Genomic DNA, 24454 nt, shown 5'->3' with positions numbered 1-24454 from the left:
TCTCTCATTCTCTCTCTCTCAAATAAATAAATAAAATCTTTAAAAAAAAAAAAAAAAACAAACAAAAACAAATAAAAAAAAAAAAAAAAAAAAAGAATTCTGCCTAGCAAACACTGTTAATGATTCCTAGGCATAGAAATGGCTGATTATTCCTATCCTTTTATCTTTCCTATTTTTGAATCAGCTCCTTATCTTTGCAAAACACTGTCCAAATAAGACTGCCATTCAATTTTTTAAAACCTAAAATCTCTAATAAATATCTGTTAAAAATTTTTAGGCAGTCTAAATGAATTTACTCAAACAAACAGGTTACTTAGAACCAGACAGACCTGGGCAGGAGTCTGGATTCTACTTCTCCATGGCAATTCAAACTTAGCTGGTTAGTGCTGTGGTTATGGAGCCCTGTTTCCTTCTGTAAAATGGAGACAATAATTCTCACCCCCAGAACACTGTTAGTATTTAATGGATGTGTTAACATCCCTACCACAGTGCTAGGTCCAGAGTGGCCAGCTAACAATTTCTATTCCATTGTTTTATTTCTCTTTTCTTTTCATTTTGGTCCTGCATGATATTTACTTAAGCTAAAAAATACCCAACAGATGAAACAGACCAGATTTTGCCTTACAGAAAAAATGTTACCTTTCCACCAACGCTTATTCTCAATAGGGCGTTAGTATCCTGCAATTTATAACCATTACCAACAGCTTGCTTGGCATAGAAACACTGCTCTAATCTGTTGATCCATCTTAAGTGCTTAGCATAGGAATCACATTAACCAGCACATTGGTCATTAAAGTAATAAGTTACATACTTTGGCCACCAGTACCCTACCTTGAGTAATTTAAATTTTGGTCATGGAAGGTGACTTATTTATATTATTTTTGTACAATACATTTAATGAGCTCAACTTACACATGGTTCTATAACTGCTCTGTGTCTTATAGAATAATCTTTAACTGAGTTTCCTTTTCTACACTGAATGTGCCTTCGGTGATCACATTTGTTCCCCCAGTTTATCTCCTTTGGTTTTCTTTTAAACCTTCTAATAACTCATTTAACCTAATTAAGTGCCTAAAAATTCTTTGCAGGTGCCTCTCAAATTATTTTTGGCTTAATTTTTTTACACTTCACCTTTGACTTTTACTAAGTTCCTTAATTTTCTTTCACAATTTCATTTTGGAAAAAATGTCTTTTTTGTTTGTTTTCTTCATTCAAGTGTATAGTTTTGCCACTTGGTCATGCAGGGCTTGTGGTCAAGTTATTTTCTTGGAAACACATTGTGGTGCTTTTGAGTGATCTTTAAAGGATTCCCCTGGGTTATTAATGAGTACTTTATAAAAAACTGTTTTAAATCTTCTGTCAGGTTTTTCTGTTTGTTTGTTTTCCATCATTAAGCACTCTCTTGATGGTTATTCTTAGTTCCTCTCACGTTCACTAAAATGTTGAATTTGATTAGGCGGGTACTGCTCACTACTTTGCCATCCTCTGACCACCGCTCAGAACTAAATCTGTTATATTTCATCTCCGTTGAAGTTTTAAAGGAATTTAATCTTGGAAACTCATTTATCTTCTCCAGATACCAGACACTCATATTTTGTCTTGATAAAGATTTTTGCCAATCGATATGGGGATAAATGTAGTGCCTTGTCATTGTTGTTGTTGTTATTATTATTATTATTATTATTATTATTATTTGGCCTGATTTTTTTAGGTTCTTTTTGTCTAACATATCCAACTGATTCTCATCATCCTCATATTTTGTCACATCTTTATTGTTTAAGTATGGAACGTCTGATTTCACTTACTTTCCCTGTCTAGTAATATTTTTATCCTGTATGAATCAGTATCCAAATATTTTTAGAACACTCAAATTGGGTAATTTGAGGAGAGTTAATGAAAGAGCCATTTACAAAATTGAGGGTAGAGTTTATGAGAGGCAACAAGAAACAATGCAGTGTCCCAGGCTTAGTAACCCTGGAGGGTCATTAGAAGGGGCAAGCAGAGGGAACGATAATTATTGGAATCCTGAGGCAGATCTATATGCTAAGGGCTGACAGGAACTATGAATTTAGTGAGGGGTGCATCCCAAACTGCAACTCAGTAGAGCTAGAGTCTGGGGAAAAAATATTCCATCTCTCTCTTCCTTCCCTTCAGTCTCTTTGTTTTTTAATGTTTATAATTAAAAATTTATTGCTAGAAAAACATCATCATGAAGATTGGAAAAATTGCCCACCATGGACCCAGACTCTAAAGCAAATTACACAATATTTAAATAAAAAATTTAAGAAAGACCTTATGTATATAAATACATATAACAAAATTGCCCAATGGTCACTCACATTACATTTGTGATAGTGGTAAATATGAACCCTCAATCTCTTGCTGGTAATCACTACTGGCTAAAACCCAACTAGAAGCCAGAGGATGAGGCAGTCCTGTTAGCATCTTCTCTCCATTCTGAACAGGAGGAGAAGGATAGAGAATGAGCCTGGAGGGCAAGCTGCATAAATTCAACAGAAATACCAACAATGACACCTCCATCTCAATGCCTTCCTAAAGAGGGCATGGCTTAGGAGGAACATATGCCGTTGTTCAATTATTTTCCCTCTAGCTCGGTTCTCAATTACCATTCACTGTCTATATATTCTGCCAAGCATTCTACATCTTAGCTTCTGAGATGGGTTTAGAAGTTTTATGCATTCTCCATTAAGATGCAACTTGATATCACCTCTCTTGGAGGTTTTCCATAAAATCCGCATGTAGACACTGAAATACTGATTGCTTCTCTGGTGCAGTTCTTAGAAGGAACGGCATTTTTTAATACCAGCAAAATCAATCAATTTTCTTCTTGTGAATCGAAATTTGGGTACGGAGTCTTCCTATTATGTTTTTCTAGTGATGTTAGTAGAAGACAAAATGTTGGCTCCTTCCTTGTTCTTGTTAGCATCAGTGGTACATAATATTGCCCGCTCTTTTCGTCCCTAGCCATTTACTGTGACAGTCAGAGAAAAGACTCTAGTAAATTAATTCTTTTCATATTAAAGTTTTAATCTTTTTCTTCTCAAATATAGTACATGATAAATCAGCCTTGCCATTGGTTTTATAATAAGTCTATTGAAATCTCACCAGTGTGTTCAATTTAATTTTTTTTTTCAGTTCTTTACCATTTGAAGGGTGATAAGTTTCCATTGCCATAAAAATGTCTACCCCATTGGTTTACCATAGTAACTGAAATTTCCTTCTTTAGAGAATCTTCTCTAATACAGGTTTTTATGTCCGGGAAGTTCCTATCAAGTGGACATAGATTAAGAGAAGTAACGTGTTGATAGACAGTCACTAATCAGCTACAAAGTCATCGGGTAAAAAGGAGTCATTGGTATTTAGATGGAGGTTTCTGTTTGGAGAAGCTAAAAGCTTAACCTTCAGCTGATGGAATTAACCCAGCTTTTACATCCAACATATTTCTAGTCCTGGGTAAAACCAAATGAGTATAGGGCTTTTCTGCCAAAAATTTTTAGGCACCAGAGCTGAGATTTATTCTGAAATTTATTATCTGAAAATTAAGCTCCATGTATTTCTGTCAACAAGTGCTTAGTCAAGACCTTTACATAAATATATGGACTGGTAAATTTTCCTAAGAGATAAAACCTAGGAGAAGTTTAGAACTAGAGGCAAGGTCTGAGCAGGGAAATGTACAGTTAGAGGTCAACAGAACCAGAAATATGGGGGGTGTCAGGCAGTTAGACGCTCACAAGGGATGTGAGTACACCATAAGCACATTTTGTCCCCTCCCCTCAACTTGAAGAAAATGTTTAGCTCTATCTTTCAGTTAATGACTTGTTAGTTACAGAATTCAAAATTATTCTTTGATAATTCTTTTATAGTAATGATAGCTAATTTTTTTAGTGTATAAGGCAATATTTTAAGCTTTTTGCAGATATTGGCTCACTTGATCCTCACAATAACACTGTGAAGTGGGTAACATCATCCCTATTTTCCAGATGAGAAAACTGAGTCTCAGAGCAGTTAAGTAACTTATTCCAAGATCAAAAGCTGAACAGTGACAGATCTAAGAATTAACCTCTGACAATCTGATGCAGAAGCTTTATGCTTATCTACTACTCTACACAGCCTCTCATGGACACAGAAAGTACCTCCTGTCCCCCAGATGAACATATGTTGCTGTGTGCACAGATCTGATCGTCCCCAGACACATTTTTCTCTTGGACTCAGTGTACAGATGGACCATAGCAATTGCTACTTTGCTACCTTAAAAAACATAGACTAGGTCATGAATCCTGATGTGGGTAAAACACAGAAGCAACAATAAATGTAGTCATTGTGAAGTTGAAATAAAACCTCTCTTTTGCTGTGCAACTGTATTTGGAAATATATATCCAGGGCAATATGAGCCACTGCAAAGCAATCCCTGCCACCAGGCATCTGCTGTAGGCCCACGCTTCTGGCAACCTTGGGGAGTAGGGAACGTCTGTAGTAGTCACTTGCCCCCAAGTCTGGTACCAAAGCCTAAGAGAGGGTGTTCCCCCTAACACTGCCGGTGGGAACAAAAACCCATGTTGTCACTAGTTTCCAGGGCATCTTTTCTGCTCCGTCTGCTATTCTATAAAAATAGTCTAGGCATTTAAAAAATAAAAATGAAAATCCCAAGTTATAATGGTCAAACAGGATAGAAAATTTTATGAGAAGAAGAGAGGGCTAAGTTTACCTGGAGAAATAACTTCAATTTCACTCTTTTCTGCTTCTATCGCTTTTGTCCCAGACAGGCCTATGGAGCCTATTTTTAACCCCATCAAGGCCCATACTCACTGTAGAGCACTCTCAGAAGAGGCCTGAACCACTTGCCATGATTTGTTTGGTATTTTAAAATGTTCCTTTTTCCTGTGTTGAGTGAAGTGGAGGGTATCTCTCAGCATCCTGAAGCTGTGTGCAGAAGTCCAACCCCGGAAGAATCCAGAGCTCTGTGTGACTGAGCTCTGCGTCTCACCTACAGATAAGTAGGAAAAAAGGCCTCATTGTGTTGTGTGAAGATGGTGGCATGTGTTGCACCATCGAGATCATTACCCTGACTCTAAAGCAGACTGGCCGTGTGACTTGGGCGAAGTTACTTCTTTCCATGACTCAAGGTCTTCTTCTATGAAATGGGGATATTTACTGTAGGTACTTCTTTAGGGTTCTCATGAGGATTAAATAAGAACATGTACAGGACTCACCATGATAATTGGTCAATGGCAATTGTTTAATAATGGGTACCTATTTCTTGTTGTTGTTAAAGTCAGAAATACTAGGCATGAGGTCATTGAATTGCTTGCCCTGGAGGGGGTCACACACCACTCACTTTGCCCCCAGATTCACCATGTTTCTTCATTTCTAGCATTTTTCCTTCCACTCCCAATTTCTACCCATCACAATCATTTAAGACCCAGCTGAAAGAAGGCCTTTTTCCATGAATGGCTTGTTCTCTTCTTGGGTATAGCACACTCTCATGAGCGGATTCTCTTTTTTTCGATGAAAGATTCCTTTTTTATTTGTGTTTGTAACTCCTACAATTTCTGGTGCTGTACCTTGCACACGGTAGGTACCTAACACAATCTTTTAAAATTTTATTGATTTAAAATATATTTTTACTCATTCTAAGATATGAAATAAACTCACATTATTTGTAGCTTTTGTTCTTGCGCCAAAGTTGCAAACTTAGTGTGGGCAGAAAATGTGGAATTCTTTTCAGCAGTCACAAGTACACCATGAATGGAGCATACCACACATGTGGCATGGACAGCCTTAGTTAGCAATGACATCCACACAGTGGTGCTGGCCTTAGGATTCTAATTACATTTGACCTTGACAGTAGTGTGTACGTACTCTGGAGATGTGCAAACTTGCTCATATTCTGAGTCTGTCTAGTCCGTTAAGTGTTAATGCAACTTTACTGAAGAAAGAAAAGTAGCAGTTTAGTGGGGTGGGCTTGCTGTAGGTACATTTGCAGCTTGGTAACATGAATATGTGTTACGAAGAAATTTGAACCAAATAACCAAATATTTACTTGAGTGTAAAAACCACAGAGTATTAAAAATTGTCACAAATGTGCCCCCAAATTCCTCATTACAAATACAGAGTTGGCTTGCCTGGATATTGAATACAGCACTGTTAGTCAGCTTCAGCTTGTTCTAACACTTATTAGTTCCAATACACTAGGAACCAAGACTGGGCAGTGGATAATCATAATAGTACATCTTAAGGGACAGTCTGATTTACTAGCCAGACAAGATGTATGAGTTTTTCTTTCTAATTTCAATCCCCAAAATAATTTATTGGTGGTTCATAAAGAAAACAGAAAAATAGCTGAACTTGTTCTTTTTCAGTAATCAAGCTTGTAAGTATGAAAACAACCTAACACCTGAGCATAAATGTTAACAGAAAATGTGTCAGTAGGAAGGAGTGAGTAAACAAATAATTATACGTTACCTATCCCCATGTTTTGAAGATGAAGAGGAATGACTCCTAAGGAATCACAGGGAAAATATTTTCTTGCAGATACCAGAGTTATCTCAGGCGATTTATGGTGCAGAATACTAATGAATTATTAAATTAGGGCTTTTACGTTCTAAAACCTGATCTCTGTTAAATAGTAGGACCTGGGATGTGAAACACTCTCTCATATTTAGTGATAACCTTTCAACTTAGAGCTAGGTTATGGGGAAATCATCACTGCAAGATATGTGATCAAATATGACAATGCTATTTTACCTGGGCTTCTGAATGCTCAGATCAGGACCAATACCAAGCAAAATATATTAAGTAGGTGACACTGGCCTTTGCAGTTCTCTTTCCCCTCCTGCCTCAGCCCTGTGCTTTCTGCAGTTTCTTCCTCTCCTGGAAGCGTCTAGGCAACCTATGGTATATACTTTCTTCCCTCTCAGAAAGGTCTTTGAAACGGAGAGGGAGTGTGACACAATTCAGTATTTTTTCAATGGCTTTGCAAGGAGCTACATATTATTGCAAATTTCTCTGAAGTAGTATTTCAGAGTCAAATAAATTTGAGATGTGCTGGATTGAACAAAGTAGACATACTTGCTTTTGCAGAACTTCTCAAAACTTCTAACGCAATAATGTGCCCCGAGCATCTCTTCGAAGAGGACACATCCCAAACTGTATTAATTATAGACAGCACTTTCTGATAATACCTATTAACATCTCACTGTTTGGGAAACACTGATGTAGGAGAAAGAGTAAAAACTGGAAAGTTCAGAGTTCCAACCTGGTCTACTACCTACATCAGAAACTTCTTTAAGATAAAGTTTTCTCATGAGGAACATGTGGCACATAGAAAACATTCAGAAAATAGTAGCCATGACTTAATTATGTAGTTGTTAACAGCAGTAGTAAGATAATATAGAGAGACTGAGGAAAGAGAGTAGAACACCTTTATTCCTAGAAAGCCTAGAGCTGATAAAAAAGGAGGAGAGGTGGAAAGGGCATGAGGCAGCATAGGACTGAATGGAGTAAATGAAGGGCGGGGCTGGGGCAGTCCCAGCAAGTGCATGGTGACTTCCTGCCTCTCAGGTGGCAGGAGAAAGGAATTCTGCCTAATCTGGGAAGGCTGCAGAAATGTACAAGACCGGGGAAAAAGGAAGGAAGAGTTTTAGCTCAGGCCATTACTTATAAAAGATAAAAAATCTCTTAGAACATACCTGATTTAAAAATCATGGAATTCAGAGTCTTAGTCTGATGAAGGAATTAGAACCTGAGTATTCCTCCCCAATCACTGTAGGGGAAGGAGTGCCCCAAGATCAAGGAAAAAGAGAACTATGTATGGCTTACTTTTCATCTACATAATAGGGATGATAATGGTGCCATCATCATTTGTAAAAATGCAAGTGATATTAATGCATATAAGGCCATTAGAATGGTGGCTGGCATCCAATAAATGTTAGCTGTTATTATTACCCTTCTTCCTAACGTGTGCTTTCAAATACTAATTATGGTAGTCCTAGAGCAAACCCAGAATTAAAGATTGTTTCACACATTTCTGCTATATACCAAATTCCACTGACTATGGGACCTGACCAAATAGGCTGAGCTCTGCTTTCGTTAAAATTACCTGGTCTGTAGTTTTCTTTTTAGAGGCACTAAAACAGTTTATAGGGACAGGAGAAACAGGAAATAAACCAAGGGCCTTGTCACTGCAAAGTTAAGGAGATATATTTTAAGATAGTAGATAATTAAAGGGTCTTTTCTAAGCCCCTACCCAATTCCAATGGCCATTTGATGCATTTTCTCATCTGAAGACAAGGGGATCAAGCTAATGAGTTCATCACTGAAGCTCCAAAAAGAGTCGAATGACTCAGTTTTATCGTCGAAACTTTGAGGGAAGTTTAACCACCATTTCAAGTTGAGAAATTTATTTTTCCCACCCCAGTTAATAATAATAACTTTCATTTATTGCTCAACCTCACCAGCTTCCATGGTACCTATTTTACAAGTATTCCCTAATTTCACCTTCCCAACAACACTATGAGGTGAGGCACTTTCCCTTCTTTTCCTCATTTTATAGATGAGGAAGCTGAGTCTTGGGGAGATTAAGTAACCTGCCCAAGGCCATTCCATGACTAACAGCAGAGCTAGGTCAGTCCAATCCCAGGGGCTCCACAGTACTACCTATCCAAGAAATTTACTACTCATTGGCACTGCCTCAGCATTTTTCTGAGTGTTTAAAATTGTTTTAAATAAGAAATAATTAAAAATAAATTATTCATGCTGTTGACATCTCAGACAGTGCTAATACTACCACCCAGAACATGAATGTGACAAGCAGCCTTGTGTAAATTAGGTTAGTTCTTCATTTTTCAAATGAAAGGCATCTATATAATCTCTCCCAGAAATTCTGAAAAGGTACTTCTAGTCCCATGTTATTCTATCAGCTATCTAAATATGTTAATAATTGTTATGATTTCATTATATCTGTGATTGTGATGCTAAATCTGTATGTGTTGGTAATTATCATGTTAAGTTTCTTTTTTTAGACCTAATATATTGTTAGGTGCACAGCCAAATTTTTGCCAGCTCAGTCTTTTTGTTGATAATGCTTCTGTATAAAATGTTTTTCTTAGCTCACATGACTTTCTCCAATTTGCTTTCACTTAGTTAGCTTCCTTTAGATTTAACCATGTGACTGGGGAAATAAGAAAAATGGGCAAGTAATGGAATATTTGCCTCCCTATAAGCAGTCCCATTTGACCCAATCCATAAGGCCAAATAAACCATAGGCTATTCTATTATTCTTGTTAATAAATAGTTTTTCTAAGTGTACCTTCTGTCTCTTCAAATAAATAACACCTAGATCTTTTGAACTTATTTCTCTTCCCTGAGGCATCACTAGTACCTGAAATAGCCCGTGTCCAAAGTGTGTGCTAAAATACTACTTTTGAAGATACTCTCAGGATTAAATCAATTCCGTGTACCCCCAGCCTCAAAAGACTGAATTCCAGGAACATAGAAGACATTCACAACATGACCTTCTACCCCTCAAAGCCTCATCCATCACTTCCCATTCCACATGATGTGTTCTGGTATACTATTAGTCTGTTCAGACCAAGTTGCCTAGCAAACTAAGTGTTTCGTGTGTCCGTGTCTTTACAGCAGCCAGAGACTATCACTTCCCTTTTTCAATCCTTTCAATGGCTTCCCTTTGTCAGTTGAAGGCATTACAATGCCCACAAGGGGCTTGTTCTTCTGCCACTCTCCTGCTCCCTTGCTCTATTACCACTGGGCCCTGGATCTCTCACCACTTTCCCCTCAGCTTAATCTGTGTCAGCCACACTGACTGTCTGCTCTTCAGCCTCAGGGCCTATCCTAGTCAGCTCAGGCTGCCATAACAAAGTACTACAGACTGGGTGACTTGAATTATAAAAATATATTTTCTCACAGTTCTTGAGGCTCAAAGTCCAAGATCAAGGTGCTGGCAGTGTTAGTCCCTGGTGAAAACTCTCTAATTGGCTTACAGATGGCTGTCTTCTCACATGGCTTTTCCTCTCTGTATACACACTCTTGGTGTCTCTTCCTCTTCTTACAAGGACAATGTCCTGTTGAATTATGGCCCCACGGTTAGGACCTCATTTAACCTTAATTAACTCCTTGTAGGTCCTGTCTCCAAATACAGTCACACTGGGGTTAGGGCTTCAATGTATGAATTTTAGGGGACATAATTCAGCCCTACACCAGGCAGGTCCTTCCTATGTGTTGCTACCTCTTTTCCCAGATATCCTCATGATTCATTTTTCAACATCTTCAGTTCTTTATTCAGATGTATTCTTCTCAGGGAGGCCTTTCCCACTCTACTAGAAGTTACAGACTTTTCCCTGCTCCTGGCACTCACTATCCCCTTTCTTTATTTTCTCTATGGTGTTCAATGATACTATCACCATTTAACCTATTATGTATTTTACTTATTTATTTCTGTCTCCCCAAACTCCACTAGATTATAAACTACATGATGGTGGAATTTGGCTCAGTTTTGTTCTCTGCCAAACCCTAGCACCTAGAACTGTGCCTGGCACAGAGTGGTTTCTGAATAGTTTTTAAAGTGAAATTGGTTTGAATTGGGCATATGTTTCTTCTCCGTGTTTACTCCTACTCAGCCTGAAAAGCTCAAGCCCAACATAACCTGGCCTCTTACAAGAGTAACACTTTGGGTATATTCAGTTTCTGCACCTATACCAATATATATTAAAAGATTACATTCCCATGAGCTACCATTTGTATCTACTGTATATTAGGCACCGTACTTTAAATGCATCCTCTCATTTATTGCTCCAACTTTAAAAGATAATCTACAGAGAAAAAGCCAAGACAGAGAGAAGCTAAATGACTCGTCAAGTTTAGAACCCAGGTCTCTCTCTATAACTGAAATCCATCTTCTTAAGACTATAGGCTACTACCCACAGTCACAAATGCTGCTCTGACCTAGCTCAAGGGTCATCTCCAGTGGGCAGCTTTTCACGAACATCTCACTGTCAGGAAGAAGTAAAAGTAGCCAGGAAATATTCACTGAGTTCCCTTTATGTGTTGAGGGAGGCTTGTGTACATGGATTAATAATATCTTGTCTTTGGGAAGCTTACAGTCTGGTTACAAATGTGCTATAAATGGAATATTTTCACCACTCAGTTATTCTGCAAACTTTGGGATGAATTCTGGAAGTGGATTTTGAGTTCGAATGAAATCTCTGTGTGTTTACTTTTCTTATCAAGAGTGGGAAAACATCTGTTAAAAAATAATCAAATGGCTAAACAATGGCACATAAACTCTCCAATCATAGAAATTTCTTCTAGTTCTGTTTCAGGACTCCATCATGGTCTTCTGTTCTTTAAGTCACAACCTGGCCAACAGTGATAGTGATATCAGCAAGCAATTACTTACATGGTGTGAGTTGAGAGATATCTGGAAGGTCTTATCTATACAACCAAAATATTTCTTTTACATAGAGGCTACACCAGAGTTCATCTTGAGTTGTGTTGTTTTTCACTACTCCCCTTTAAAAAAAATTTCCTGAGAATAGTAATCCATTATGTCCTTAACAATCTTATGAGAAATTAATATATTTCATGATGCTCCTCCTTGATAAGAGGAAGTTCATAATATTTCACCTTGGAGGCCTGGAGAGAGCAGAGGAAGATGTAGGAAGTGCTGAAAGAAAGAAATAAAAGGAAACATTAGATTCAGAAAAGCCAAGTACAAATTTCGCTTGTTTCCTATTTTTGCCTGCCCTTGATTTCACTGTAAGTCATTTGTGACTGGGTAGCTCTCTCCTTCTAGGAGGTGCAGTGGTCCCCTTTGCTTTTCTAAAAGGCTTTTCAACTCAAGATGAACAGTGCTGCCTCTTTGATGAGACCTTTGTATCCTGAGGCTGCTATCTTTTGTTTTTCTTCTAAGGCAGGTCTCTAATGGTATTTTTTAATCTTGAAAGGGTCCCCTAGTCTACTAGAAAGTAGGAAATCACAAACTTTCAGGCATTTCCTAAACCAATCAGCTCAGAAAAGAATAATCCCCACTTGGTGCCCCAAAATACAAATAGTGTAGCTTTCGGTTTCAAGAATGGCAAAAGGTTGGAGGAAATTACACAGAGAGCCTTGAAAATTAACTGAAGATCTCTCTGGAGATCCTCTAATTAGAGATGAAAATAATCGCTCACCTGATTGGGTTTTGCTCCATGCCAGGTACTATTCTAAGAACTTTACATGTATATGAGTTCTACTGATCAGTGTGAAGCTTGGACTGTGAACAAAATGCAGCTTTTGTTTTTCATCATCCCATTTAACTTTATTCACTGGAGTAATTGACCCCTGTCTTCGGATGGTGATTTGGCTTTAAAATTACAACTCCCAACCGGCTCAGGTCAGAATGCAACGGAAAGCCAGCTTCAACCTCTTACCATTACCCTCTTCCCACACTCTGATTGCTATTTGCTTCCCTCCAAGTAGAAGATGAAAAGGCAGAAAGATTATGGAGCAGGACAGTTCCTACTTGGCTGGTATATTTGCCTTCTCTGGATCTGGGCAATGGGCAGAGCTGACACTGTTTTTCCTGGATAGGCTCTTCAGAACTCTTGCGGGACTCTGTCTCCCTTCAATTTCCTTCCCCTGCTGGTCCTATCCCTGCACCCTGGAGTTTCTTGCCTATTTCCTCCTTGGCCTCCAGCATCTGGTAGTTTGCTGTCTCTTCCTCTGCAGTCCCTTCATCCCATCCTTGGAGAACCCTGTGCCCACTCCTGGTCCAGAAGACTTGACCATGAGGCCTATCTACCAGTTCTTGGGTGCACCTGCCTGTCCCAATAATTATGCCCACTGTCTCTGCCACAGAAAATTGAGAGCTTGTTCCTTCTTGGCCCTCTACACCCCCAAGGTTGAGGCCCCATTATGGCCTACCATTCATCTACATAGCTTTCAAATACCCATTCTCCCTGTCTCCCTATCTCCTGTTCTCTGCGGAGAACACATTTCAAAGGTCCTGGAGTGGGCCCTTAAAATCCCCTCATTAGGCCTGGCCTTGGAAGATGGCAGCTCTTGAGGGTGGAAGAAGGGAAGCTCACAGCAATGGGCCTGTCCTCTCCAAAGAGACTTTTTCCCCAATCCTCTCACCACTCTTCCCTCCCTATCTGTTCTACATCCTGGATATAAAGATTCTATAGCTATTTCCTTCATAATCTGCATGTGTGGAGTGGAAGGAAGTCGTTCTCACTTTAGTTCCCTGATAGCTATTATGTTAAACATATCACATGAGTGAAAATTGAGAAAGGGAGAATTCTATTCTAATATCATAGTACACAGGTATTAATTCATTTGGTCCCCAAAACAATTCTATGAAGTAAGGATTATCCTCATTGTACAGAAGAATAAACTGAGTTGCTGTGGCATTTCTAAATCACCCAGGGTTTACTCAGCAGATAAAGGATGGAGCTAGGATTCAGATTCAGATAGTCTAATTAGAGAGTGCTGCTCTCAAGCAATAGATTATAAACTACTACCTATGGTTCTATATACATGGAAAATTAATTAACACTGAAGTGAGTTGCACTTGACTGAGGAAAAAAATTAGAAAATTACTGTCTTGTAAATTACTATGTTAGACTTTCACGGACCTTACCAAATGGTGGGACTTTATGCAACAAAAATTTGAAATGTAATCAATAAACAAATTAATGCCATTTGTATATAAATATGCTGTAGTGTCTCTAAACCTAAAAAAATCCAACGTCTGATCACTTCAAAATCTTTTCCAGTTACCAGCCCAGGTTTCTGATCACCTCTTTAGTTAAGCACCTCAAAAGACTTTCCTATAATTGTGTACACGTCTGGTTTTTTTTAAAGATTTTATTTTTTAAGTAATCTCTGTATCCAATGTGGGGCTTGAACTCACAACCCTGAGATCAAGAGTCACATGCTCTACCAACTGAGCCAGCCAGGCACCCCCTGTATACTTCTATTCTTATTCATTCTTACATGCATTCCAACAGTTTCCTAGCCACTAATCTACCAAAATGTCTCTAAAAGAAGTTACCCATGACTTGATCTTTTCTTAGCTCTCACTGAGCCTATCAGCAAGTTTTGTGTAGTTGATCCTGCCCTCTCTTGCAATACTTCCTTCTCTTAGCCCCTGGTGCACTAGACTCTGGATTTTCTTCCCACTTCCCTGTCTACTCCTCCACAATGTTCTCTGATATTTCATCTTCCCTTCTTTGATGCTGCAGTCCCTTAATGTTTGGCTCAAAAACCCAACTCTCTATTTGTTCCCTAGATGACCTCATACTGTCTTTAAATATAATCCATTCCCTAATGACTCTCAAATTCATATATCTGGCTTGGATCAATCCCTGAATCAAACTGCAGTATCCTATATCCAACTACTCTAGACATCTGCATTTAGATATCTAATAAGCAACCACAGTGTTAACATACCCCAAACCTATGGATTTACACAAACCCCAGAACCCTCCCACAGCCCTCCCCATTTTAGTAAATGAGCATTTCCATTGTTCCATTTTCTCAACCTCCAAGTTTGGACTTGTCTGTGACCCCTCTCGTTCCCTCACATGCCATTTATTATACCAGCAAGTCCTATAATCCCTACCTTGAAAATATCTCAAACAGACGCCTTCTCACCAGCTTCAGCAACATCACCCTAGTCCAGACACTCTTACTGCTTGCCAGTATTAGTATGATATTTTCCTACTGGCTTCCCTGTTTTCTTGCTGGCATCCCAAGCTATTCTTCACATAGAAGTCAGAGGGGTAGTTTTAAGTCAAGTCATGTCAGCCTCTGCACAAAACCCTTCTTGTCTATCTGAGAGGAAACTTCCAAATCCATGCATTAGCCTTCTACGTGCTTTCTACATGCTGTGGTTCCCTACTCCTTCTTCAGCCTTACCTACTTTCAACACCATCCTACCCCACAACCAACATACTGTACTAGCCACATTGGCTTACACATTGTTCCTAGAGCTTACAACCTTGAAGACTTTTGTACTTGCTATTTTCTCTGCCAGCTGCATTCTATCCATGGAGCCACACAGCTAACTCCATTACTTCTTTTATGTCTTTGCTTATATGCCATTTCAAAGGAAATGCATTCCCTTACTACTGTTACGATCTAGTCTGCTCTCTCTTCCTTCATTGTTACTTATTTTTACTTCATATATTAGATATCCATTTATTTATGATGTCGATATAAATTCCGTAAGAGCAGAAACTTTGTTTTTTTATTGCTGTTTTTCTCCGCCCCATCTGAAAACCCAGAACAGTGTTTGACCCAATATTAAACAGTTACTGATTTTAGGGGACATATGTATGCCCCGTGAATACAAACAGTACAATGGGGTGCTGGGTGGCTCAGTCGAGTAAGCGCCTGCCTTCGACTCAGGTCACAATCTCAGGGTCCTGAGATCAAGCCGCCCACTGGGCTCCCTGCTCCACGGGGAGCCTGCTTCTCCCTCTCTCCCTGCCTGCAGCTCCCCCTGCATGTGCTCTCCCTCTCTCTGTCAAATAAATAAATAAAATCTTAAAAAAAAAAACAACAACAGTAGAATAAAACATCTTTAAAGTAGCTCAAAGGGAGGAGTCCCGGTCTTTTATTTTAAAATCTGAAAGCTAAGAGTATGCCACCAATTTATTAATAAAAGAAAAATTATTCAGATTACCTGAGTTTGCTTGATGTGTGGCTACAGTTAAAAATTAACATTCTAGATATTTTATTATAATGAGCATTATTCTCTTAAACAGCTTTTCCTGGTTTTGAGAATGTTTTTACTCAGGAGACAAAACATGGAAATTGAAATGAACCTGGGTTTAACTAATATTTGTATAATTGCATGTATAATTGTAAAATTATTGGATAATCTTACTGTAAATAAGCTTCTTAAACATTATTAATTCCATTTGAATACTAATTCATTTTAACAAGGTCTGAACTTTTTATTTCTAGATTGGTTTCGTTCTCTAATTTACATATTATTGAGTGTGTCTAGTTTTTTCTTCATTGCTAGATTAGTATTTGCTGGATCATCTTTCCATTTTTCTTTCTCCCAATGTTGCATTCAAGAACAGTATTTAGGAGCACACAGTAATGCCTTCTTAAAATAATGTTACTTTACAAATGTAATACCTTGACAGAACTTGGAGTTTGCAAAATGATGCAAGCTAAAATATTTTTGCTCTATAAAATGTATTTGATTCTCCTTCTCTTCTAAATTCCATGTATCTCCTTTCAATATCTGCTTTCCAGGATGCTTTGCAAGATTGATGGAGACATTAAATCCAAAAACTAAAAGAGAAAAAAATGTAAATGTGAATTTTCAGTTGACTTTAGAGGAGATATATTGCTTAATAGAAACACGCAGGAAACAATGCTAGTGGGCAGTAAATCCCAGATTAATTACACATATTCAATATGCTATGGAACCAATGCGTGTAACTGAACTTTTTTATAAAGCACTATAGTTTTATGATTTTTAACACTAGCCAATAAATTTACAAGCATTAGTATTGCAATACGTGATTTTTCCCCTATTACTGGAAGCAAAATTACTGTGCTCTATTACCAGCCTATTAGCTCTCTAGTCCCACATTTTTTATTTATTGATTTCTTAAAAATCTGTGCTTTATGTCTTGTGGTACAATCAGCAATACACTTCAATTGTTGGAAGATTTGAAACTGCTAAGTAACAAATCTGTGAATTCACAATGATATTCTAAATGATCCAAGAAATGTCATTTTAAGCGGTAGTTTCAGTATGTATTTTGGTTCATTAGCAGAATACACAATGGCTATTTCTAGCATTTTATCAGTCTCTCTGTTTAGCCAGTTTGTATTGCGATGCCTGGCCTGAAGCAATTCTATTTTTAGTTCTAATAGAACAGTCTTAAATTGCTTATTTTCTGTTTACTAAAATCATCCCGTTTGTTACCATGGAAACTATGACAAGTGCTCTAACTATTTTATTAAATGAATTGAAGATAGAGCTGAAGACTGTGAAGGTGCAGCATGTCATTCTTAAGACATATTTTTCATAACATCTGTAAAACCATGGCCGATTTTATAGAAAATATGAGATTAATTATAGATAAGGTCTTCTACATTTCAAATCTGGGAGGCTATTGACATTTAAAAATCTAAATCATAACTAGCACAAAGGCATCCCCAACTTACAAAGAGTCCAAGTTCTAAAAGTGTTTTTGCAAATCAGTTCCTTGGAAATTAGAACATGTTCACCCATAGAAACAATTTCATAAATAAGTAGATCTCTAAGCCCACCCTCAAAAGCTCTTCCACCTATGATGTCTCAATCTATAGCAATATTAGCAATAGTCTTTGTTCTCAGCTCTGGCAATAGGAGCCATGTTTCAGGGATGAGAAAAGAGGAAAGAATTTTCTCACACTTATTTTGTTTTTAATAGTTATGGCATGCATAGGACACCATTTTGGAATATTAGTATCCACTCGTCTTAGGGATGTTGGGCTTCCGACTACTTTCTTCTGTTATTTGCCAGTGCCCCTGGCCTCCAACTCTTGGTCTCTCACTTTCTCACATCTCCCTCTGTACCCAGGTCCAGCTTGCTCCCAACCTGCTCCTCCCTCTGCACTGAACCATCATTCTCCTCAAGACTCAAGATGGTTCCAGCTAGTTAAAAAAAAGTCAAAATATGCTCTATTATCTGACTACTTGAGAACTTTTCCTGAAGTTTACATTTTAAAAATATAATACTTTTGGGCGCCTGGGTGGCTCAGTTGGTTAAGCAACTGCCTTCGGCTCAGGTCATGATCCTGGAGTCCCGGGATCGAGTCCCGCATCGGGCTCCCTGCTCGGCAAGGAGCCTGCTTCTCCCTCTGACCCTCCCCCCTCTCATGTACTCTCTCTCATTCTCGCTCTCTCAAATAAATAAATAAATCTTTAAAAAAAAAAAAAAAAAATATAATACTTTTGAACCCAAACAAATCCCTAACCTAAGGTTTCCATCACCATGACTAAAAAAAGAAATATCCAGAGGGTAAAGATGTGAGTAAGCTGCTTTAAGGAAATACTTAGTTCTAGAAGTCAGGTTCAAGAAGTCAGTCAGAATCAATTGATTTAAAAGAAATCAACATCTTGACAGAATTCTCTAAATCTTGGATCTTGGATTTTCTGTTAGAGGATGGATGGCAGTAGTTAATTGTAAACTGAGTCATCCTTTTGTTCATCTCATTTCCAGAAGATTCTAATAAAATATGTCTTATTAACCTCATAATTGTGCTTTAAAAGAATATCATCTTTTTGGTTAAGGAATCAAATTAACACAATAATATAGACAAAATTTTGTTCTTGTTTTCTAACAGATTACAAACCAAACAAAATCATTATAATTTGGGCATTGTGAATTTTGCAGGAAAAAAAGAAAAGAATTATTGGAACATATACAAAGTCAATAACTTACTATTTTATATCTAGGAAATTAAAAGAGAAAAAGGAAATAATTTACTTAGCACTAAAATCAAGATGACACAAAGTTATCTTTACTGTTTATACAGCTATATTTTATATAGATTCAGAATTAATCAAAATATATACAAGAAACCTGAGTTTTTCTACAAAGTTAAAGAATATGCTTTTTTCCCTATACTAACTATTATGGTGGTGGGTGTGAAGACAAATGAGATTTTGATATTCTGTTTTTCCATAAGGTTGTATCTGAATCTGCCTGTAAGGTCTTTATGGCAAAATTTGTACATTTTCATGTAAATATATGTGCAATGAAATATGAAATAAAAGTCAAATTATTTTTGTTAAATTTTAAATCATTTATGATAGAAAATTCTAAAGGTTTATTAGAATTTTAATATTACTGACACTTCAAAATGAAGGCATATTTTTGACCTAACACTCATTTTTCATCTCCTTAGGGTCCACTTTCATTTGTAACACTCACATAATTCCAGTGAAAAACCAAGAGGGCGTGGCTATGATGTTCATCATTAATTTTGAATATGTGACAAATGAGGAAAACGCTGCCTCCCCAGAGAGGGTAAATCCAATATTACCAGTCAAAACTGTAAACCGTAAGTAAAAGGCAACATGTACATAATTCTGCTACTGATATTACTGCTACTAGTAATTTTAATACATTCTTCATTTGAGTGAGTTTTCAAAATATGTTTGCATTATAAGTAAAAAAAAAAAAAAAAGCCATAGCCGCCATTACCCTTTGGTGCCTTACAGAATTGATCAGTTGCTTTTACAGACATTTGACTTGGTTATACCATTGTTAATTCAACCAGTCCCCTACTGATGGACGTTTAGGTTGTTTCCAAATTTTGGCCATTACAAACAATGCCAGAATGAATTGAGTACATGTATGTATATTTTTGGAAAATTATTTTCAGGGTAAGAGTTTGTAAGTGGGATTCCTGGGTCAAAGGGTAAATGCATATGCAATTTTTTTAGATACTACTAAACTCCCCTCCCTAGGGTTTGAACCATTTTACACTACCACCAGCAATGTATTAGCTCTTCTCCCCAAAGCCATGCTAACAGAATGACTCTGTCTTCTCGGTATTTGTCATTATGATAGGTGAGAAGTAGTACCTCAATTAGTTTTAGTTTACATTTCTTTTGTAATGAGGTTTACATTATGAATGTTGGTTCAGATATTTAAGCACTAGGATATTTCTTTTTCTGTCAACTGTCCATTTCTTGTATACATTTTTTTTGTCTTTTTTTTTCAAATGGTAAAATAAGTGGCACATCTCTTCCCAGCAAATATTTTTTGTCTTTTTCCTGATTTTTGTCATGCAAAGGTTTTGTTGTTGTTGTTTATTTGTTTATAGTGCAGCTAAATTTATCAAGCTTTTCTTTGTTGAGTTTGAATTTTTGAGTCACTATTAGAAAAGCTTTTACCATTCCAAGGTTGTAAAAATTATTTTCATAGAACTTGTACAGCTTTAGAATCTCTGATACATTTTAAGTTTAGCTTCGTTTATATTGATTTATATATATATATATATAGGTTTATATATATAATATATATTATATTGGTTTATATATATCTGGGTGTATATATATGTGTATATATACACACATATATATATACACCTTGGTTTAGCAAAGTATATATTTAATTTATCATTTTATCAATGGCTCTCCAGTTGTTCTAACATCATTTATTAGAAAGTCTATCTTTTCAGCAATAATTTGGGATGCCACCATTATCACATACTAAAACTTCCTTATGTGCTTGAGTATATTTCTGGACTCTCTATTCTGTTTCGTTGGCTTATTTATCATTCAGAAACACACTGTTTTAAATATACAATTAATCTCTGATATGACATGCTCCCTTTGACATTAATTTTCAGGGGTTTGAGGCTATTTCTTGCTAAGCATTCTGTATGAACTCTAGAAACAACTTGCTGAGATAAGGAAAAAGTATTTTGTTTTTTTACTGGATTTGCATTAATTTTATAATTAGTTTGAGGAATCTTAACATCTTTATGATGTTGAGTCATTCTATACAAGAATATTACATGTATTTTCACTTTTAAGTCTAGTTTTTGTGTCTTTCAGGAGTGTTCACAATTTTTTCTTACTCTTTAGTTTGCTACTTAGCTAGCATTTAACTTTTTGTTATTGCTGAGATTATAAATAGGATCATCTCTTTCATTATATCTTCTGATCATTTTTAAGGCTAGTGATTTTTTTCTGAGTATGTTAATTTTATATCCTACTATCTTAGTGAGTTACTTTAGTTTCCAGTTGACTCTCATGAATTTTTCAAGTAGAGATTGTTTTACATTTTCCTTTCCAATTCTGATATATCTAATAGTTTTCTCTTGTTTTATTGTGCTAGCTATTACCTCCAACATATTATTCAAAAGAAATTGATGGTAAACAGCATGCCTTGTTCCTGGTTTTTGTATGCATGGCAAGGGGTTTTCATTAATTCAAATGATAGCATTTGGGTTGAGTTGTATGTGTTTTATACTTTTAAGGCTTTCCATTAACTTATATTTATTAAGAATGGTGTTAAAATTCATAAATTGCCTTTTCAGCACCTGTGGAAATGAGTGTGCTATTCTTTTTATTTTTATGATACATTTTATTAATGGGGTTACTAACATCTCTGAAAGGAGTCACATATGATTATGATGTATTTCATTTTGTATTATGCTGTTGGATTCTCTTTATCTAAAATTAATTTAGGATTTTTACATCAGTATTCATTAGGGAGACTGACCTGTAATTTGTGTGCGTGTGTGTGTATATGTGCAATTTCATCAGGTATTGATATCAATGTTATAATTCCTTCAGAAAATAATTTGGAAATTCTTTGCTATTTTCTATGCTAAAGAACTATCAAATAGTTTGGGGATTATCTGAACTTTAAAAGTTAAGTATGATTCTCCTGTGAAATCATCCAGGTCTGATACTTATTTGTGGAGTAGCTTTTTGACAAATTTCTTTCTTTTTTCTCCTGAGATTGGACTATTCAAGTTGTCCATCTCAACTAGTATCAGTTTTGCAAGTGTTTTTTCTCAAGAATTTTATGTAGATTTTAAAAATTTATTTTAATAGTATTATGCAAAGTAGTCTTTTATGATTTTTTTAAGATTTTCTTGGTTCTATTTCCTTGTTATATATTTAAGCCACTTTTTAGTCTTTGTTTTGGTTGTGCTTTTTTTAATATATTCTAGGAGTTAGGTTTTCCTTTGTTTCTTATAAGAAAAAATGATACTTCTCTTTTAATTTATAATTATAATAGGTACTTATATTTACTGATATAACTACTATGGTTTTTCTTAGTACTAACATATTCTATGTTAAATATACTCTCTTAAAGCATGTCATTATGTTATGTTCTCTTTGCTTTTTTAAAAAGTTTAACTGTGTGGTTTGGGGTTTGTTTTATCCTGTTTTTGCTTTTATTTTGGTATTTGAAAGTATTTGTAGTTTTTTTCTGGTAGCAGTCTTTATAAGAAAATTTTATATAATGTCCATAATCTTTCTTCTTTTTCCTCAGACACTGTATTTTGATTTCTTACTATGAACAAGAATAAAATTAGCCTGTAATTCTTTTCCTCCCCTTTCCACCATGCAATTTTAGTTAATAATATCTGTTCTAATTCTTATCTTTGCACTCTTAAGAATGGTCCTCTATCATTCCGTTTGTCAATTTAAATTATATTATTTGATTCCTAATTTTTACCAACAAGATACTTGATGAACTTATTCTATATTTCCTTCTCCTCTCATTTTATTTTGTTGCAGTATTTCTAGCTTGTCAGAGGCTGTGATATTCACATTCTTCTCACTTTTGTTTTGGTCTTAAATTTCTAGTGAAATATATTCAATCCTCAACACTAGTCTCCATCCCCGCCCCCCCCAAAGAAGTGATGTTTTTCCAAGGCTGCTAATTGAGGTCTTGTGCACTTTCAAGTCACTTTCTGTAGTCTCTTTAGTAACCAGTGCTCTGACCATTCAGGTCACACATCTGCTCTCAGTATTTCTTACATAGTGTGGAGTCCTCTTCATCTGTGGATAAACCGTATTTGACTGTGTTCCATCCCTCTGAGAAGACCTTTGTACTCCCCTTTTCTTCACTAGGTTTTGGCCCAACTCTATTGCAGTGTGCTTTCCTGAACTAATTCTGCTGGTCTTAGGAATTTATTTCCCTGCCTATATGTAAATTAAAGTATGTAATGTCTCTGTCTCTAATTACTCTTTAGGCATAGTTTATGGATATTTTTACTTGTCTCATTTATTGATCTCTATGGTTTTTAGGAAGATCCATGAGGAAATTGGAATTTAGGTATCTGTTATTGTCTGTGGGGAGTTGGAAGTCTTGTCACAAAACTTTAATATTTGAAAAAAGAAATTTCCTGTATATAAATTCACATAGAAAACTTTATCATTAAACCTAAGTTGAATACTAAGTTGCATACTAATACTAATACTAATACTCAGTTGCATACCAGCTGAGAATTTTTCATAGTATCAGTTACTTCTTTAGGTATGTCCAAATGACAGTATGATATTCTGTTAAAGCAATATTGGGAGAACTATATTAATGTAATATGATACCAATATACTGAATATCTTATTCTGAACAATATCACACTTGGGGGACAACTCTTTATCAAAATCACCAATGTGTCAGTCTCCCAGGTGACATATTTAAAAACAAAATTGAAGTACTTAAAAAAAATTATTGTAATACCAAAGTCTTGTTCCTTTAAGTTGATAACTATTTTTATTTCTTTATATTTCCCACTAACCAATTCAGTCATTATTGAATGATTCCTGGGAGTATACTTTAGGTAATGTCAGCTTGTATCTTGGTCATGAATGCCAGTAAGACCTTTTGTTTTGGGGGAATGCCTGATTTTATTTCTTCATTGTCTTCACAAATTCTTCATTTTCCCATAGAATAGTTATCTTGCACGGTCCATCAAATTGGATGGTAGTGAAAAAGGGAGTTGTGTATCAGCAGCATAGCAAAAAAAAGGGGGGGATTTTTTTTTAAAAAGTATTCATTTCAAACTGAAATACAAATGGAGAATTGAAACTTTGATTCCTTGAATGGAAGATAATCTATATAGTAGCTTCCCAGGATGTAACACATAAGCTATGCAATTTTACACTGTGATTAAAATAGCATCTCATGTGTAAGCCTTAGCAAATTCAGTAGGATTGCTTTTTATTTTGTGAATATGAGTGGTTTCCCTACACTGCAGCTGTCACTCCTATACAGAGTCATTGGGGAAAGTATAAATATGCAGATAAAATTGTTTCCAGAGAATTACAAAGGACTATTGTTTACAACCAGTATATTAGATTTGATTATACCCTTCCGTCATTTTATACTCTGGAATTTCCTTGACTTGATGTCAATTTTTGAAACGTTGATTGTTAAATTGAGCAGAAAAGTTAAAGAGAGACAAATTACACTTGGTAGCTTCTGATACTATCCAAATTCTACTTTGTATTATTTGCGATTTTGGGGAAAATCCTGCTGATTTTTTTTCTTTAAGTACAATTTTACTATCTGTGTAAAATAATGGTATTAGCTATTTCAAACATTGTAGTTCCAGTGGTGACCACCAAAACAAACAAAAAAAGAAATAAGAGAAAATCAAATCTTGATACACCTCTTTTTTTGCCAAAACATCTTAACCTTCAAAATGCCTAATTTCTTATCTAAATAAGAAATATGTAAGTGTGTGGGGGTGGGTGTGCAAGCCCCCAAGTGTCAGGATTTAAGTAGAGTAATGGAGACAAGGCTACCATTTGTTTGAGAAGATGTGGGTTTCTGTAAATATAACTGCCTCTCCTGAAAAGAAGACAGAATAAAGGGAAAAAAGGTGAAGTGACAACACAAGAAGTACAGATGAGAAGGTGAAATATTAAACTGAGAATTAA

General features: G+C 36.2%; 1 protein-coding gene across 1 annotated transcript in view; it reads left to right on the top strand.

Annotated features, from left to right (window-relative positions):
• The window catches only part of KCNH7 (potassium voltage-gated channel subfamily H member 7), a 471825-nt gene that overhangs the window by 308288 nt on the left and 139083 nt on the right, over nucleotides 1-24454 (top strand). The window contains 1 exon segment of the mRNA XM_021702769.1: nucleotides 18943-19098. Coding sequence (XP_021558444.1) covers nucleotides 18943-19098 — 156 coding nt within the window.

Source organism: Neomonachus schauinslandi, chromosome 3, assembly GCF_002201575.2.
Source record: "Neomonachus schauinslandi chromosome 3, ASM220157v2, whole genome shotgun sequence".
In the NCBI taxonomy this organism is placed as follows: Eukaryota; Metazoa; Chordata; class Mammalia; order Carnivora; family Phocidae; genus Neomonachus; species Neomonachus schauinslandi.
This window is presented reverse-complemented; position numbering and strand designations above follow the sequence as displayed.